This window comes from Misgurnus anguillicaudatus, chromosome 11, assembly GCF_027580225.2.
Source record: "Misgurnus anguillicaudatus chromosome 11, ASM2758022v2, whole genome shotgun sequence".
NCBI classification, from domain to species: domain Eukaryota; kingdom Metazoa; phylum Chordata; class Actinopteri; order Cypriniformes; family Cobitidae; genus Misgurnus; species Misgurnus anguillicaudatus.
In genome coordinates this window covers 31,772,869-31,791,557 of record NC_073347.2, presented here as the reverse complement: position 1 = coordinate 31,791,557, position 18,689 = coordinate 31,772,869, and the positions used below count along the sequence as shown (strand labels likewise).

At 36.6% G+C, this 18,689-nt stretch overlaps 1 protein-coding gene across 2 annotated transcripts in view; it reads left to right on the top strand.

Moving 5' to 3' along the window:
- The window catches only part of LOC129416751 (collagen alpha-6(VI) chain), a 48,169-nt gene that overhangs the window by 24,598 nt on the left and 4,882 nt on the right, over positions 1–18,689 (top strand). For both annotated transcript variants that reach the window (XM_073873547.1, XM_073873546.1), the window contains exons 14-39: positions 293–429; positions 2,713–2,805; positions 2,957–3,010; positions 3,284–3,355; positions 3,553–3,579; positions 5,765–5,809; positions 6,776–6,829; positions 6,946–7,008; positions 7,097–7,162; positions 7,938–7,991; positions 8,225–8,260; positions 8,337–8,405; positions 8,494–8,553; positions 10,415–10,481; positions 11,741–11,799; positions 11,903–11,953; positions 12,087–12,122; positions 12,380–12,442; positions 12,605–12,667; positions 12,957–12,992; positions 13,092–13,128; positions 13,227–13,238; positions 16,469–16,965; positions 17,020–17,095; positions 17,208–17,867; positions 18,594–18,681. In XM_073873547.1, the coding sequence (XP_073729648.1) occupies positions 293–429; positions 2,713–2,805; positions 2,957–3,010; positions 3,284–3,355; positions 3,553–3,579; positions 5,765–5,809; positions 6,776–6,829; positions 6,946–7,008; positions 7,097–7,162; positions 7,938–7,991; positions 8,225–8,260; positions 8,337–8,405; positions 8,494–8,553; positions 10,415–10,481; positions 11,741–11,799; positions 11,903–11,953; positions 12,087–12,122; positions 12,380–12,442; positions 12,605–12,667; positions 12,957–12,992; positions 13,092–13,128; positions 13,227–13,238; positions 16,469–16,965; positions 17,020–17,095; positions 17,208–17,867; positions 18,594–18,681 (2,575 nt within the window). The remainder of the gene's footprint in view (positions 1–292; positions 430–2,712; positions 2,806–2,956; positions 3,011–3,283; positions 3,356–3,552; positions 3,580–5,764; positions 5,810–6,775; positions 6,830–6,945; positions 7,009–7,096; positions 7,163–7,937; positions 7,992–8,224; positions 8,261–8,336; positions 8,406–8,493; positions 8,554–10,414; positions 10,482–11,740; positions 11,800–11,902; positions 11,954–12,086; positions 12,123–12,379; positions 12,443–12,604; positions 12,668–12,956; positions 12,993–13,091; positions 13,129–13,226; positions 13,239–16,468; positions 16,966–17,019; positions 17,096–17,207; positions 17,868–18,593; positions 18,682–18,689) is intronic.

Genomic DNA, 18,689 nt, shown 5'->3' with positions numbered 1-18,689 from the left:
ACATTTGTTTATCATTGTGGAGCAGTTTTAATTTATTTTGTGAAGAATGGATGCACATTTTTTGGACTTAAAGGATTGGACCCTGTAACTTTACATTTGATTCACTAAAACATCTAAGACATTTTCTAAAATAACTGAAAATGCGTTTGTTTGAAAAATGATGGACATATGTGTCTCGGTTGGCTTGGGGGTGAGTAAATCATGGGTTTAATATCATTTTGGCCGAAGTGTCCCTTTAAGTAAGTTGTTGAATCAACAGTAAACATGTGCTTTGTTCCTGTTTGTAATCCAGGCATCAGTGCACTGTTGATTGTGTCTTTGGAGGGATTCGTGGATTTTCACCTGCTGGAGTTTGGCAGAGGGTTCGAATACATGCAGCCACTGTCCATCAACATGCTGAATATAGGAAACGCTCTTATACAACAGATTGTAAGTATCAAAAAATGCTTATAGACGCTGTTTACTTTCCCAGCACAGAGTTTATTTTGGTTAAACGTCTACAGGAGATGAAAGTTTACATTAACTTACAGCGATTTACAAAAATTCTTAAGACACAAAATTTAAATGTCAACCATTTAAGAGTTAACCCTTCACTTCTTAATGTAAAATAGCTTTGTCTAGTCTTGATTTCAATATGAAGCATTTCACATTCAAGTATTTTGTTGTTTCTTCCATTTTGAATAATTAGTGTACATTTTTAAAGCTGAATAAATAATTATTTACATTGATTTGCTATTAGGATATGACAATATTGGTGCGAGATACAACTATTTTAAAATCTGTAATCTGAGGATGCAAAATATCAAAATAATGTGAAATGACCTTTAAAGTTGTCCAACTTTTTAACAACAAATATTACATTTATATATATATATATATATATATATATATATATATATATATATATATATATATATATATTTAATATATATATATAATCGATACAAATCAAATTTTTTTGTGTACATTTGAAAAATGGTTAGCATTTTATGGTTTATATATTACAATAATTTGTTTTTACGTTTGGTCTCTATTCAGTGTCGGCGCCACGAGCGGGCCCTAGGGGGCCTGGCCCGGCCACTTGAGTCACTGTGCCCCCTTACTTCTTAAAATAACAATGAACTTAATAATTAAAAAAATGTGCTGCAAATACATTTGGTTATACAATGAATACTGATTAAAACTCGGAGTATAATTAATAAAAAATAATAATTAAAATACTAACCCACAATGCAATGCTAACATAGTCAGCCAGTTACATACACGCAGCCACTGTCACGTTCGGGGGCTCAATCGTCATGCGTGAGAACTCGTTTTCTGTCTAAATAATGTATACTTGTAAGTCTTGGCATTTGAGCAAGACGAAGAAATTTCGCGACAAATAAAAGGACCTTCTTAAAAAGTTGAAAAAAGTCCTCTCGTCGCCTGCAGATCTTCTGAAGGTAAAACGCATAGTTCATTCTGGTGTTAGATATCAGTAACATTGTTTTCTTTTGCTGTTATTTGGTTATGTACTGGTCTTTATGATTTGCGTGAGTTATCCAGTCTTGCACTTTAACGTCTTTATAAGTTATGGTTTTACTATAGTGAGGGATTTATTTAACAACGTGGCTGGCTGTAAGAATCCCGCTAATTTCACAGCTAACTTAGTTGCTATATGATTAAATATATAGACATAACATTTTGATTTGATGTCTGTTATTAGCTTATTTAAAAAAAATACAAACCTTCTGGGAAAACGTTTCCAGATGCGTTAAAACAAGTTAAAAGACGAACATTCGGTTTAATAATTGGAAATACAATCTTATATACGTTACTAATTATGCATATTTATACTGTATTCATTTGTAGGTATTAATCTGTCCCTGTTAATGTCTCGCTCGCAGTACCCGGGTGAGGCTGTGTTTCAGGCGGTTGTTCAAGGAATAAAATACCTTTGAATGTTGCGACTGGCCAATCAGCAGTGTTGGGGAAAGTTACTTTTAAAAGTAATGCATTACAATATTAAGTTACTCCCAAAAAAAGTAACTAATTGCATTACTTAGTTACTTTTCATGGAAAGTAATGCTTACGTTACTTTTAGTTACTTTTGCGTTACTTTTTCTTGGCTAAAGCTTGATCTCTTTCAGGCCTTGCCGGTGTTTTTATGACTGAAAAGTTCTGCATTCAGAAATTGCATATTTCATCACAAAAATGTTTAGCTCTGGCCTACCATCTTAGTTTCTGACTCAAACTGTTTCCACACAGGCACAGAGAGTGCATACGTTTAGTTTAATTCAGTACATATTTTTTAATCAAATTAATTAAACTAAAAAAGTAACTTGAGTTACTTTTTTGAAAAAGTAACTCAAATATTAATGTGTACATTTAAAAAGTAATGCGTTACTTTACTCGTTACTTCAGAAAAGTAATATTATTACGTAACTCAAGTTACTTGTAATGCGTTACCCCCAACACTACCAATCAGTACCAAGCATTTTACAGTGCCATGTAGTAATAATAATAATAAAATAATAATAAGATGAACCAGGTGCCCCCACAGTAAAACAGGAGGCCCCCTCATTCTGTATTCTCTGGCGCCGACACTGTCTCTATTCATAACGCAGATGTTTTAGTTTCTATAATTTCTGTTACTTTTTGTGTCAAAAATCTGAAAAATTGTAATTGCCGTGTACTTTTAGATTCACACACTTTGTTTTTCTCCCGCTTTAGCAATCTGTTGCTCTGAGAGTTTGCTGTAATATATCATGTTCGTGCACTGGTCAACCAGGAGCAAGAGGTCCTCCTGGTCCCCCAGGTGAAAAGGTAATTACACATTATTAATTGAAATTACACAGACATCATCTGTTTCCGAATCTGGTGAGCTGTCTTGAATTTTAAGCAATGCATTATGGACTTGCCTTCTTCTCACAGAGGATACAAGTTAGCAAATTTATTTTGTTTTTGTTCTTTATAGAGTTTTCCGGGTGAGAGAGGTTTCCCTGGCTTTCCTGGAGATGAGGGCCCTATGGTAAGTAAAACTCACTGATAAGTTTGGATCATTAAGATTATTATTTCACACAATGTTGACATATAACGACTGGTGTTCGTTGTTATTCAGAGGTTGATGTTTAGCCGATATAAGATCTGTTTTATGTCACGTACTGTAGGCTATACAATTCTGCCCTATGACCCCATCCATAGCAGTGTCTCTGATGATATAGAGCTTGTTTAAGAGCAGATGTATGATTTACAGTATATACTATAGATAAATAGTCTTTCATTCCCATCTTGCTTTCGGCAGGGTGAAAGAGGACCTCCGGGGATAAATGGGACTAAGGGAGATAGAGGTTGCCCTGGAATCAGAGGAGTCAAGGTAAGCTAAGTGTGATTTATCATCAATCATAATGCAATGTTCGGCTTTGACTTTTTGGATTTATCTTAGTTTGCGAGACTACAATGAATTATAGCAAAATATGTTCTTGTACATACAGTTAGAGCAGTTGAATGGTTGTTTTGTAAAGTTGTACAGAATGCAGAAGACACTTCTCATTTTTTTTTTCTTTTCAACAGGCTCAGCGAGGCCACCCTGGAAATAAAGTGAGTAATGAGTTATAATCAGACCCGCACAAAATCCACTCCCGCAGATTTTAATAGCACCCATCACTGACAAGCATACATACTTTTGATAAAATATATAAAACTGTAAACATGTCATTTTAGATACAAAATATTACTCTGTATAATACTCATGACATTATTTGTTGGTTCATTTTAATTCAGAGGTCTGAAATGATTAAATTACTATTTAGTTTTATGTATTTAGAGATTAACTACACTTGTATTGTAAACAAAAAGTAAATTGGTCATTATGGAAATTAAATTAATTGCGCCTTTGTTCTTTAACTGGCACGTTGCTAGTAAATTATCCACAAACATTTCACTCCCATCGGCAGTTTTTTGGAATTGCACACTCAGGCTTTTTCGCCCTGTTTAGTAAATCTGGAATTGAAAGCAATCAACAGATTTAAAAAAAAAAAATTGAAAAGTCAGCATATTTTTTCTGGCCCTGCTTATAATTTGATGTATTTCTGGTATAAAAAGGAACTGTTTACAGGGTTCCCACGGGTCCTTGAAATCCTTGAAAGTTTGTTAATCAAGGCCCTTGGAAGTTTTTGAAAATATACAGGTCCCGAAAGTGCTTGAATCTATTTTATGCAAGAAGTTTTCTGGAAAAAAATCCGTATTATTCCTTGTGTAGTGTAGGATAATATCATAAAATTCTCGACTTTTTAAGCACACATGCTAAACTGTTCGCTTTAAATGCTTATATCTTCTGTATGCGAATGTTAATTCATACCAACATCCTTTTTTCATAGTTGTGTTTGACACATGAAAACGTCTCGGGTTACGTATGTAACTGTTGTTCCCTGAGTAGGGAACGAGACGCTGCGTCTCCCTTGCCATACTTCCTGCGTCCCTGTAACGCCGTCTTCAGCAATATTTCAGATAGCGATATACTTCCTGGCTCCCGTCTCACCCTGTATTAGTTGTTAAGCCTCACAATTGTTTGAATTTGATATACACATTCAGACACACTTACCCCTGGAGGCATCCCCAAAGTGTCACCGCAGTGACACAGCGTGAGTTTCCTCAAAAGTGAACTGTAACAATGTATCTTTAAAGGTAACACAATGTAACCTTGCTCTCACTTAAAATGTGTCCCTACATTTAGTCCTTGAATTTGAGGGTATTGGACCTGGAAAGTCCTTGAAAGGTTCTTGAATTTGAAGTTAACTAAGGTGTGAGAACCCTGTGTTTATTGTAAACCAGGTAAAGACGAGGAAATCTCTTAAAATATTTCTGTATAACGTCCGCCTCATAGTGTGTCGCTATTTCACTGATGTTTAAACTGTATTGCAGGTTACTAAATAAGACGCAGCGATTGCCCTAAAATACAGCATGCTAAAAGTCAGCCCTAACATTTTTTGGTTTATTTTTTTTATTGAAAGATTATTAGAATTATTTTAATTTTAAGAATGCTTTGTTAAAACACAATATTAATTATATAAATTATTAAGGATGCTTTTACTTTGCCAAAGATACTTGTTCAAATGGTTTTACTATGGTTTTATGTAGTATTTTTTACTTAATTTACTTTGCTTTATACTTTATTAGTCCCATCACTGGAAAATTTGTTTTGAACATAGTGCATGTCAGTTGTCAACACAACACATTTAAAAAACATATAGAAAATAAATGAAAATAAATACATACATAAAAGACACAATGGCAGTTCACAGAATTTTGTCTCTCTTTAAAGCTTTGATTGCAGTGGGAACAAATGAATTTTTAAGTCGATTAGATTCCTGATGATAACACTTCAAAGTTAGCATTTAGGATATTTAGGATATAGTCTCGTCCCCAACAATTTTCTTGGCATGGTTTAAAATTGAGGCATCAAACAAGTCTTGTACTGATCGTTTCTCCTCGCCTCCTATAATTTTAAAAGCAGTGTACACCTAACATCCCAATCTAGATTTTACCTGGACAGACAAATAACCTTACCATGCAGTAATACCCTATCTGATCAAGCTCTCAAAAACAGACTGGTAAAATAATGGTTCAGATCAGTTTGGTAGTAGATCAGTTTAGTTACAGATGTTTTGTTATTTTAGGGTCATAAACAACTGTAAACATACGTTTTTTTTTATTTATGGATTGTTTGTTACTTTTACAAACACGTCTAAAAAGTGCGTTTGACCCTTTGGCCTCTGTTTGACAGGGAGAAGCTGGGGAGGACGGCCTCGATGGAGTTAATGGAGAACAGGTCACATCTTTATTTTATTGCTCTTTACTTCATTTCTCTTTAAAGTAAGGATGCTGTACTGGGTGGTTGCTAGGGTATTATTATGCAGTTGCTAAGCTGTTCTGAACTCTCAATTTTTGGTGTTTCTGAAGTACATGGACCTCTGCATGTCGCTTTGAAAGCACCATAATAATTTGTATAGGGCGTTTCACAATTGGGTGATTCTCACAAAATCCAGATTTAGAAGGTGTCCAGCATCAGATTTAAAAAAAAAGCCCTTGAAGCCAATTTTTTTATTTATTATTTACATTTTTAGATTATCATTATTAAAAAATATCATTACCGCAACATGATATTACATTAAATATATGCATTTACAAACTCATGTTTCGGTAATGAGAACTACAAAGATGTCTAGGTACTTTGACAAACAAAATTTCAACTTTTATCTGGAGAGAAAAAATTAAAACTGCTTACCTGGTAGCCATCTTGAGTGTCACAGTCAATTATGTCTCTTCCAACAATTTTTTTTTTTGAAAATGTTAGTTCATTGAGGGCTTTAACAATGATTGAAAATTGTTGTGGAGGATGAGAACATTTTTCTTGGACACATTTATATTCCTTATTATTGTCTCTACATTTACAAATGATCACCTAATACCACATGTTTCTTTACTGTAAATGTTTATAGTATAACATGCACTGAAGCTTTTTATTTTTTTATTTTTTTTATTTTTTAAATATAAATATTTCCCTGTCAAAAACCGTTGCGGTAATGACAATTTTCCCCTTAAATGTGGAAAAAATAACAAAATAGTACGTGAATAGATGTTTGTAACTGTATGCTTCTTATTTTGATACTCTTACTTTGCATTTACTTTTTTATTGAAATGTTTCATGACAACTCATAAGTCTAATTTCGCAAGAATCACCAAATTGTGCCTTGTTGCAAAATCGTTGTTTACTGTATATTTTTGCTTTGTTCAGGGTGACACTGGTCCGAATGGGATTTCAGGACCTAAAGGAGATCCAGGCAATGCTGTAATTATAGCCGTCACACACCTACTGTTTTCTTTTAATAGCTTTAAGTTAATATGATCAGTAAGAAACTGTACCAATACTGTATGTCAGACATGTTTCAGCTTGTATTTTTGCAGGGTATGAAAGGTTTGAAGGGGCCACCTGGACCCAAGGGCCACAGTGGTTTGAGAGGAGATCCTGTAAGTCTTTCCTGTGTATAAAACAGACTGTCTGATATCTAAACAATCTGACTTGACTTCATATTATGAATCTGTGTTTACATGACAGGGCTCAGCAGGACCAGACAACAGAATTCGAGGTCCGAAGGGCGAGAGAGGAGATGCGGGACCCCCGGTGAGAGGCCTTTCCTTATTCCTTCTGGAAAATGTTAACACGATTTGTGTTTACGTTGGAATGTCAGAATATTTCTGTCTCAGACACATCCTTCTGTATGACTGTGTGAACGGATAACTGAAAAATTGCAAACATTTGCTTTATTATAAATAAAAATGGAGAGGATCAGGAGATCAGGATCCGTTTTGTGGGATCAGCGAAAGTAGGATTTATAGCATATTTGTGTTTCTTGCAATTCAGTTTATACTTCAGGGCCAAATACACAAATATTTACAGATGTTTACTTGTATCTGTGTTTACTTTAACAGCTCACAGATGCACTAAGCTAACAGTACCTTTGAATGCTACCAGCTAAAATTCTAGACACATTTGTCTCAATGTAGGTTTTATTGGTTTTACAGTTATTTTGAGCTTAAAGCATTTGCTGAATTGTATGCAAAATTGTATTTGCATGCAAAAACAAAACAATAATTTTAATTACAAGTCACATTTCTTTGTATAGTGCTTTTATTGCCCAATACCGATTATTGGCTGATACTGTATATCGGTGCATCTCTAATACATGTTTAGCAATTTTTTAGTCGTGTTTACAAAAGTGTCCCGATGATGCACTTCATGAAGTTAAAGCCCAGTGTGCACAGCTGAAATCTAGGTGGAAGCTACAATGTAACATTTAATTTTAGTTTGCCTAACTCTTTTTGTTTATAACAGATAGGAGGAATTAGACTAGTAATTGTATCCGCTTTATGTTATCATGTTTGTATTCTGTGTTCAGGGTGCCGCGGGGGTTGATGGATCCCCAGGTGGTGATGGAGATATCGGTGACCCAGTAAGTGATGCTGTTGTACTTCAGTAGCTTCTTCATGCTCATCACTGGCAAATTTGTTTGATTATCATAGAAAATAACACGAAATACAACATCACACTAAATTTAAAGACACAGGGTGTGTTTTTTTTCTTCAATTTTTCTGACTTTTGGTGTGAAATGTTAATTAATTCAAGAAAGTGTGTGAATGTTTCAACCTTCAAATAACTTCTCTCTACCTTTTCAAATATTTTTAGGGCGCTCCTGGAAGAAGAGGCCAACCAGGACTTCCAGTATGTAGCACATTTTTTACGTTGCGTTATATTCTGCCTTTGGTATTTGTGTTGTAAACTGTGTTTGTGTGTTTAGGGTGCCACTTCAGATGAAAGAGGTGACCCAGGGCAGCGAGGACCTCAAGGTTACCCTGGACAAAGGGGAGGACTTCTGGACATATTAAAAAACACACAACAGATTTAATCTCACATAGTAATAAATTATTTGTATAATTTTTTTGCTTATTCAGGGATCAGATGGTATTACTGGGCCGGAAGGAATAAAAGGCGAACCAGGCTTACCTGGAGTTCAGGTGGGTCACTATAGCCCTGCTCTGATATACTTGTAACAATCAATCATTTTCATGTAATGCCTGGCTCACACCACAGGATAATCGGGCCGAATTTACCCCGATTTTCCCCTCCCGAGAAGCCGAGGGAAAATCGGGCAATGGACCTTGATCGGCTCCGAAGTTCGGCCCAGATTATCCTGTAATGTAAGACGTTTAAAAGTCTAAACTTACACCTTCCGATATTCTCTCAAGCAAATCGGGGCCGCCCCGATCTTATCAAACATGTTTGATATTTAGGATTTTAAATCCGCACAATTACGCCAGTACTTTCACCGTAATCATTGAGAGACGGAGATGATTGACAGCTTTCGGGACCGCGAGACAAGCTGCAGTACGGGTAGCGCAGCCGGAGAAATAGTTTGTGGAAGTTAATGTTTCATTCTACTTTTATTCCGCCACAAATGCAGCTCGTTTGGGGCAGACAGGCGATTTAAATATCGAAATGAATTCCTTGCTTGATTCACGTTGTTCACTCTTTTATAAACATTATCTAAAATATCTTAAAAACAACAGAACATGATGATGGTCAGTCACATCATGTACCTGCAGCTATTCTGTGTATAGAGGATAATTTTATAAAATAAATAGGCATACACGAAAATGTTGCACTTAAATATTAATTAGCATATTAACAAAACGAATTTAAATTGATATGACGATTTTCAGTTCTTTTTTGTGACGTGCTCCACAAACGCACAGAAACCGAAACACCGCACACTTGTGAATCTGATGCGCCTCATATCCAGACTTACAACGTTTTACATTAAATTACATATTTGTCCAAAACCATTGGTAATTTAAATACTGAATTTAACACTAGACACTACACTCCAAGATAGAATAGATTAGAATAAAATAGAAACGTTACTGTCATAAAACTATAATGAAATTAGTTTAGAAGCTCTCAAAGACCAGCAGCCTCAGAATAATAAACAACAAAAATAGAATTTACATAGTATATAGCTAAAAATAATATCACTGCAGAGCAGTATATATACAGTGGAATTAAATAATGCAAACAACAGTGCAAAATAAAGTTTAACCAAGCATCAGTCATTTGCTTATAAACCTACAATAATATTATTATTGTTAGGAAGAAACAGGAAAACAGAGCATTGATAGAAATAGCCTACATCACTTAAAAGTAACTCCTAAATGTGCAAAAAAAGGTGATATATAGGCTAGCCAATTATATTTAAAATATGTTTTTAAATAGATGTATTTAAATTGAAATAAATCTTGCATTAGGATTAGACTTGAGTTGGTGCTAGATTGTGAACACATCTACAGTATGCATTCAAACACTGCCTGCATAACACATCCTTAAAACATATCATGATCGTTGCCTCATAAACAAGAGTTGAGGAGGAGAAATCGCATAGATTTCAAAAAGAAAGCTGCTACTTTGTAAATTTTTAAAAATAAATCATAATAAATGTGTCATAATCTTCATTCCTTTATATACTCTTCTCCTGAGGTGACGTGAAGTGCTTGCTCTGGCAAGATAATCCTAATAATATCCTGTACTGTGTGATGCACTAGGATTTTAAATTCCTGTAGTGTGAGCATGTTTAGGATTTGAGCAAAGAATATCTGACAAGATTCTCTTTATGTGTGTGCTGCAACCAGATTTCATAATCTGCCAGGATTTTAAAAATCCTGTAGTGTGAGCCAGGCATAAGGATGAAATAAGACTAATCATACAGATATCAGACAGATACAGATATAGTTGTATTTTCATGTGTCACGCATAATTTAATATTGAATGCAGAAAGATGCCATAGTATATCATTGTTAATGTCATTGTGATGCTTTCTTATAGGGTCCGTTTGGCCTGCCTGGGGTTGAAGGGTCAAAAGGAAGGCCGGGAAGCAGAGGACCGAGGGGTTGTAAAACTCATGCATTCATGTTTTGTCCATAAGGATTTCAAACTGAAGTAAATAAATTTGATTTTATCAGATTTATCTATAAAAGGATTATTTGATTTTAGTTCTGACAAAGCTTTGCTAGAAAATTAAAGGCTTGCTAGAAGTCTAGAGGTTAAAGCATTTGTGGTTGCTAAAGAGTACTACAGTAGATAGGGAATTGCTAGGTAATGAGTAGGATGTGGTTGGTACAGTAGTTGCTAGGCACTATCTAAACGGTTGATAGGGAGTTGCAGTTTGGTAATAGGTTGTTTTGAATTGTTACACTCTTAAAAAGAGTGGGTGATTTTCACGAAATCCAGATTTAGGTGTCTAGCATCAGAATTTTTAAAATCCCTTTAAGCGAATTTTTTTTGCACATACTGTATAAGATTAAAGGGGCCATTGCGTGAAAATGTTTGCATTGCCACTTTGTAGGTGTGAGCAAAAATAGGTCATTGAAATTTGGCTTTCCTTATGATGTCATAAGGATATCTTATTCGAATAATACCGCCCCCTTAATGTGCACTATCCAACCACAGCACTGCCATTTCAAGCAGAGAGAAAGAAAGAGAGAAAAAATAATTGACAGCACAATTGAGTTTGAATTGCATCAAACCACCATCATTGTGATCAGTGTTTGCACTTCATCAGCTCATTTGCATTTTAAAAGACACACCCAAAACGACAAATTTTTGCTCCAACCTACAAAGTGGCAATGCTAACATTTTCATGCTATGACCCCTTTAAAGTCTGAACTTACTATAACCATTATTTTTAGAGGATTTAAAAAATATTTCCTATAGAATTATTTACATTTTTAGATTATAATTATAAAAAATTATCATTACCGCAACATGATATTACATTAAATATATGCATTTACAAACTCATGTTTTGGTAATGAGAAATAAAAAGTTGTCTAGGTACTATGACAAACAAAATTTTAACTTTTATCTGGAGAGGAAAAATAAGAACTGCTTACCTGGTAGCCATCTTGAGTGTCACAGTCAGTTATGTCCCTTCCAACAATTTTTTTTAAATGTTAGTTATATATATTTACGGTAAGAAAAGTTACAAAATACCTTCTTGAAACATGATGTTTACTTTGGAATATCATAAGAGAAAAATATTTTTTTGGCTATTGCTACAATGCAACTTAAGACTTAAGGTTTGGTGGTCCAGGGTAGATCAGTCATGTCCTCATGCTTTTAATTGTATGCATCTTTAACATTTTTAGGGTTTACCAGGTGACAGAGGGATCAAAGGAGACCATGGACCAGTAGGACTCCAGGGACATCCGGTTAGTCAGTCTTTTCTTCTGGTTCTGATATGTTTTAATTCGAGTAAACGTTCTTCTGAATCTGTAAGAAACACTTCATCACTTCATGTGTTCATTTTAACAGGGTCAGGAAGGAGCATTTGGATTTGGACCTGTAGGACCTAAAGGAAACAAGGTACTTTTAATTTACTTAAAAAATATCTGTTTTCATGTTCTGCAGATGCTTGACATAATTTCTGTTTTAATCATTTCGTAGTTGATTACTTTGTGAGGTTATTAATTAATTCACAAATAAAAATTGTTTTTAGGGAACCCCTGGATACATCGGCTTTCCTGGTTTGGAGGTTTGTTCAAGCTAAATGTTTTCATAGCTGATCTATCACTTACAATATTATGTTAATATATTTGAGACACATACATGTAAAATCCAGGTTAAAGTCTCATAATCGAATGATGATTTGATTTAATTATGTCAGACAATTTTATGTAAACAGTAAATCACAATAAAAATGACTTTAACTGTTTTTTACAGCATGGGTCACACACACAGATACAGTATAAATATATCAAAAAATAATAATCAATGTTTTAATAATAATAGGGTGAGGATGGTGCCAAAGGATCCGGTGGAAGTAAAGGACACAAAGGCTATCCAGGAACACCAGTACACTTGATTTTTACTCCTTTATTTTCATTTTTATGTTTACATTTAACAAAACATTCATGTTATGTGTATTATAAATGATATGAATGCACTGCCATCTATACAGGAATCATTTGTATATGTGCGTGTATTGATGTGATGTAAATCTGTTAATGTTATCAGGGAAATGTTGGTGATCCAGGTAATCCAGGTCCTCCAGGGGAAACAGGCATAGATGGACACACAGTCAGTCTTTCTGTTTGATATTTTATATATTAGTTGAATTTTCATATACACATGTCCTTTATAAGCATGTTTATATTTGATTAACCTGTGATCTATTAACCACACAATTTATATCATTATTTAAAACCTAAAGGATGTTGAATTAAAATGACTTAAAGTGGGATTCACTTTAATGATAAACAATGTTTATCATTAATTTTGACAACATATACCTATTTATTACCTAATGAAATTATTTTCTCTTAGTAATTGCTTTAGTATTAATTTATGCATATTTATATATTTTTAGGGCAAGAAGGGACCCCCCGGAATCAGTCCAATGCCTGTAGGTTCACGTTACTATAATATCATTTTGATCCCGTGTCATATTACTCTAGGCTGTAAGCATTTATTATTTGTTTATTTTCTGCTTCTCATTGTATAGGAATGTGAACTGGTTGAGTACATTCGAGACAACTGTGGTAAGTTAAAATCCATATAGTTCAAGTTATTAAAATCTAGACTCTAGCAGCTTCTGTAGCTTTTTTTAATGCTTTATTTTTGTCTTTATTGTCAACAGCTTGCTGTGAAGGTATGCAACTATACATTCCTCATTCGCCAGTATTGAACTAGAATAAATTATGTGATTTTATAGACTGATATGTATGTCATTGTAAACTAAAATATATAGACAGACAATGGATGGTGGACAGACATAAAGTGGATGTATAGATGGATGAATGAACGGACTGAGAGAAAAATAGACAGATAGATGAGGGATGGATGGATGGATGGATGGATGGACGGACGGACAGAGAGACAGACAGACGATGGGTTGATGGATGGATTGATTGATGGATGGATGGATGGATGGATGGATGGGTTAATAGATATACAATAAAGGTTGACAGACAGACAGACAATGGATGGATGGTAGACAAACAGATGATGGATGGATGGGTTGATGGATAGACAGACATACAGACCGACAGACAGACAACGGATGTATGGGTAGATAGACAGACAGATGATAAATGGGTTGATAGATAGACAGATAGATAGACAGCCACACAATGCATGGCAGACAGACAGACAGACAGACAGACAGTAAGACAGACGATGGATGGATGGGTAGATAGATAGATAGACAGACACACAATGGATGGCAGACAGACAGAAAGACAGACAGACTATGGATGGATTGTAGATAGTTAGACAATAGATGGATAGACATACAGACAGACAGGCAGACAATGAATGATTGGTAGATAGACAGACGGATAGACAGATGGTGGATTGATGGATGGGTTGATAGATAGACAGACAATACAGAGATAGATAGATAGACAGACAGATAGAGAGACAATGGATGGAAGACAGACAGACAGACAGACAGACAGACAGACAGAAAGACAGACATACGATGGATGGATGGGTAGATAGATAGATAGATAGATAGATAGATAGATAGATAGATAGATAGATAGATAGATAGATAGATAGATAGATAGATAGATAGACAAACAATGGATGGCAGACAGACAGACAGATGATGGATGGATGGATGGATGGATGGATGGATGGTAGATAGATAGACAGACAGACAGACAGACAGACAGACAGACAGACAGATGAGCGATGGGTTGATAGATAGACAGATGATGGATGGATGGGTAGATAGATAGACAAACATACAGATAGACATACAATGGATGGAAGACAGACAGACAGGCAGACAATGAATGTATGGGTAGATAGACAGACAGACAGACAGTCAGACAGACAGATGATGGATTAATGGATGGATGGACGGATGGGTTGAATGATAGACAAACAGACAATAGATAGACATACAGATAGACAATGGATGGTAGATAGATAGACAGACAGACAGATGATGGATGAATGGATTGATGGATGGGTTGATAGACAGACAGGCAGACAATGGATGGATGGATGGGTAGATAGACAGACAGACAGATGATGGATTGATGGATGGATGGATGGATGGATGGATGAATGGATAGACGGATGGGTTGAATGATAGACAAACAAACAATAGATAGACAATGGATGGCATTCAGACAAACAGATGAGGGATGGATGGGTAGATAGATAGACAGACAATAGATAGATGAGTTGAATGCTAGACAAACAGACAATAGATAGACATACAGATAGACAATGGATGGCATACAGACAGAAAGACAGAGAGACAGACAGACAGACAACGGATGTATGGGTAGATAGACAGACAGATGATAAATGGGTTGATAGATAGACAGATAGATAGACAGCCACACAATGCATGGCAGACAGACAGACAGACAGACAGACAGTAAGACAGACGATGGATGGATGGGTAGATAGATAGATAGACAGACACACAATGGATGGCAGACAGACAGAAAGACAGACAGACTATGGATGGATTGTAGATAGTTAGACAATAGATGGATAGACATACAGACAGACAGGCAGACAATGAATGATTGGTAGATAGACAGACGGATAGACAGATGGTGGATTGATGGATGGGTTGATAGATAGACAGACAATACAGAGATAGATAGACATACAGATAGACAGACAATGGATGTAAGACAGACAGACAGACAGACAGACAGACAGACAGAAAGACAGACATACGATGGATGGATGGGTAGATAGATAGATAGATAGATAGATAGATAGATAGATAGATAGATAGATAGATAGATAGATAGATAGATAGATAGATAGATAGATAGATAGATAGATAGACAAACAATGGATGGCAGACAGACAGACAGATGATGGATGGATGGATGGATGGATGGATGGATGGATGGTAGATAGATAGACAGACAGACAGACAGACAGACAGACAGACAGACAGATGAGCGATGGGTTGATAGATAGACAGACGATGGATGGATGGGTAGATAGATAGACAAACATACAGATAGACAGACCATGGATGGAAGACACAGACAGACAGACGATGGATGGATGGGTAGATAGATAGACAGACAGATGATGGATTGATGGATGGATGGACGGACGGATGGGTTGAATGATAAACAAACAAACAATAGATAGTCATACAGATAGACAATGGATGGTAGATAGATAGACAGACAGACAGATGATGGATGAATGGATTGATGGATGGGTTGATAGACAGACAGGCAGACAATGGATGGATGGATGGGTAGATAGATAGACAGACAGATGATGGATTGATGGATGGATTGGATGGATGGATGGATGGATGGATGGATAGACGGATGGGTTGAATGATAGACAAACAAACAATAGATAGACATACAGATAGACAGACAATGGATGGCATATAGACAGACAGATGATGGATGGATGGGTAGATAGATAGACAGACAATAGATAGATGAGTTGAATGATAGACAAACAAACAATAGATAGACATACAGATAGACAGACAATGGATGGCATACAGACAGAAAGACGACAGATGATGGATGGATGGGTAGATAGATAGACAGACAATAGATAGATAGACATACAATTAGACAGACAATGGATAGCACACAGACAGACAGAAAATAGATGGATGGAGACAGATAGACAGACAATGGATAGATGAATGGATGGATGGGTGGACAGACAGACGATGAATGGATGGATGGGTAGATAGATAGACAGACAGACAGACAGACGACGAATATAAGGATGGGTACACAGACAGACAGACATGTAAGCTCTGAATGATATTTGATATTGTTCTAAAATTCTGTTCTGTATAAACTCTTCATTTAATCTTTAGTCTTGTCCTTTACTGTTTTTTTTAAACATTGCTTTTAGCTCACAGAGGCCAGTGTCCAGTTCACCCCACAGAGCTGGTGTTGGCTCTGGACATGTCCACGGGTGTGACCGATCAGGCCTTTGAACAAATGCGAACCGCTGCCATCTCCTTACTAAAGAACATTAACATAGCCCAGAAAACTTGTCCGTGGGGAGCTCGGGTGTCCGTGATCTCATACAGCAATGAGACCAAGTCCCTCATCCGCTTCTCAGACCACCATAAGCAGGAGACCCTGGAGGAGGCTATTAAGATGATTCCTCTGGAGAGAACGGCAAAAGTCAGAGACATCGGTCAAGCCATGCGCTTCATGGCACGAAACATCTTCAAACGCGTCCGTGAGGGCCAACTGATGAGAAAGGTGGCCGTGTTCTTCACAAACGGGCCATCGAGAGATGCGTTGAGCACTGCCACGGCAATGCTGGAGCTTCGGGCTGCGGACATCGGCCTCGGCGTGATAGCTTTACGTCCTGCGAATGACGTGCGCCAGGCGGTTCAGGTAGTAACAAATGCATGACTCATATAGTCATTAACTCTATCGTATTTTTCTCAGGTTGATGACACAGGAAGCTACATCGTTGTTGATGGACAGGGAGTCGATCGCATTAAACGGTGCATCATTTGTTTTGGTAAGACACGCCAATGTACGATCCTATTCACGCCTGAATAAGCAACTCCTGACTATGCAAATTTGACAGTGGTGTGGGGTTGAAAGCAACATTGTTTATTTCCTCTCACCAGACCGATGTAAACCAGACCCAGTGTGTGGTATTAATCTGCAGCCGGAACCCCTGCAGATGGATTTGGACCTGTCTGTGCTAATGGATGGCTCGGCTGACCTAAACACTCAACAGTATCTTGGAGTGAAGGAGCTCACGCTTTCTCTATTGGACCAGATTGAGATGAGCAGCGACCCGCACACTGCGGACAGGAAGACCAGGTTGGCCTTCTACCAGCAGAGCTCCATTTACGGCTCCTCTTATATCCACGAGGAGTTCAGTTTCACTCAATTTAGGGATCGTAGCTTGATGAAAAGACATATCACTAATGCACTGAAGCAAGTGGGTGGGACGTCCCATCCTGAGTTCGCTTTAGAATGGATGATTACTAACGTCCTCCTTAAAGCCGAGACACAGCGAAAGAAGCGAATGGTTGTAGCTGTTTTTGGAGAAGACTCCGAGCATCTGAATAAAGCTCAGCTTGATTATGTGTCAAAACTGTGTAGATGTCGAAATGTAGTTATGTTTATCGTCATGACGGGACAGAAATTCGACTGGACACAGATGGAGAAGCTCACCAACTCTCCTCTCGAGCATCGGCTGGTATTCATGGGATCTCCCATACAGAAAGATCGGGAGTATGCCAGACGCTTCATCTACACTTTCCTACACCTGCTCAAAAGTAAGGAATATTCATGTGTTGGGTCTAGGGTTGGAAAATTCTTGGAATTTTCAAGGCTGGGAACTTTCCGTGGAAATTAATGGCAATAAACGGGAATAAACTGGGAATTTGAAAAAATTCCAGAGTTCCATATAACAGGGAACCTAAATGGTGTTTAAAAATGGTGTTAAAGGGACATTCCACTTTTTTGAAAATATGCTATTTTTCCAGCTCCCCTAGAGTTAAACATTTGATTCTGATCTCCGGGTGAGGCTCTAGCACTTTTAGCATAGCTTAGCATAATCCATTGAATCTAATTATACCATTAGCATCGTGCTAAAATATAACCAAAGAGTTTTGATATTTTTCTTATTTAAAACTTGACTCTTCTGTAGTTACATCCTGTACTAAGACCGACAGAAAATTAAAAGCTACGATTTTCTAGGCAGATATGGCTAGGAACTATACTCTCATTCTTGCGTAATAATCAAGGACTTTGCTGCCGTAACATGGCGGCAGCAGGCGTAGTGATATTACACACTGCCCTGTTACTTTAAATGGCAGGGGACTATATCGCAAAAATATATCGCCTGGCAGTGAACTTTCATCTTTATCATTTTACAGATATTATTTATGCTATTATAGCAACATTACACACTAACTAGAGTTTAAAAAATGGGATCAGAAAGAACGTGAACTTTAAGCCATAATTTTACATCATATTCATAAGTGCTTGTTGTTTTTCAGGAGAACTCATTCCTCAAGTGGTGTCACAGTCTCGTGAGTGTGATGGTTTTGAACCCAGGCCTGTCGAGTTCGAACAATCTCCTGATAGGTTTGTCA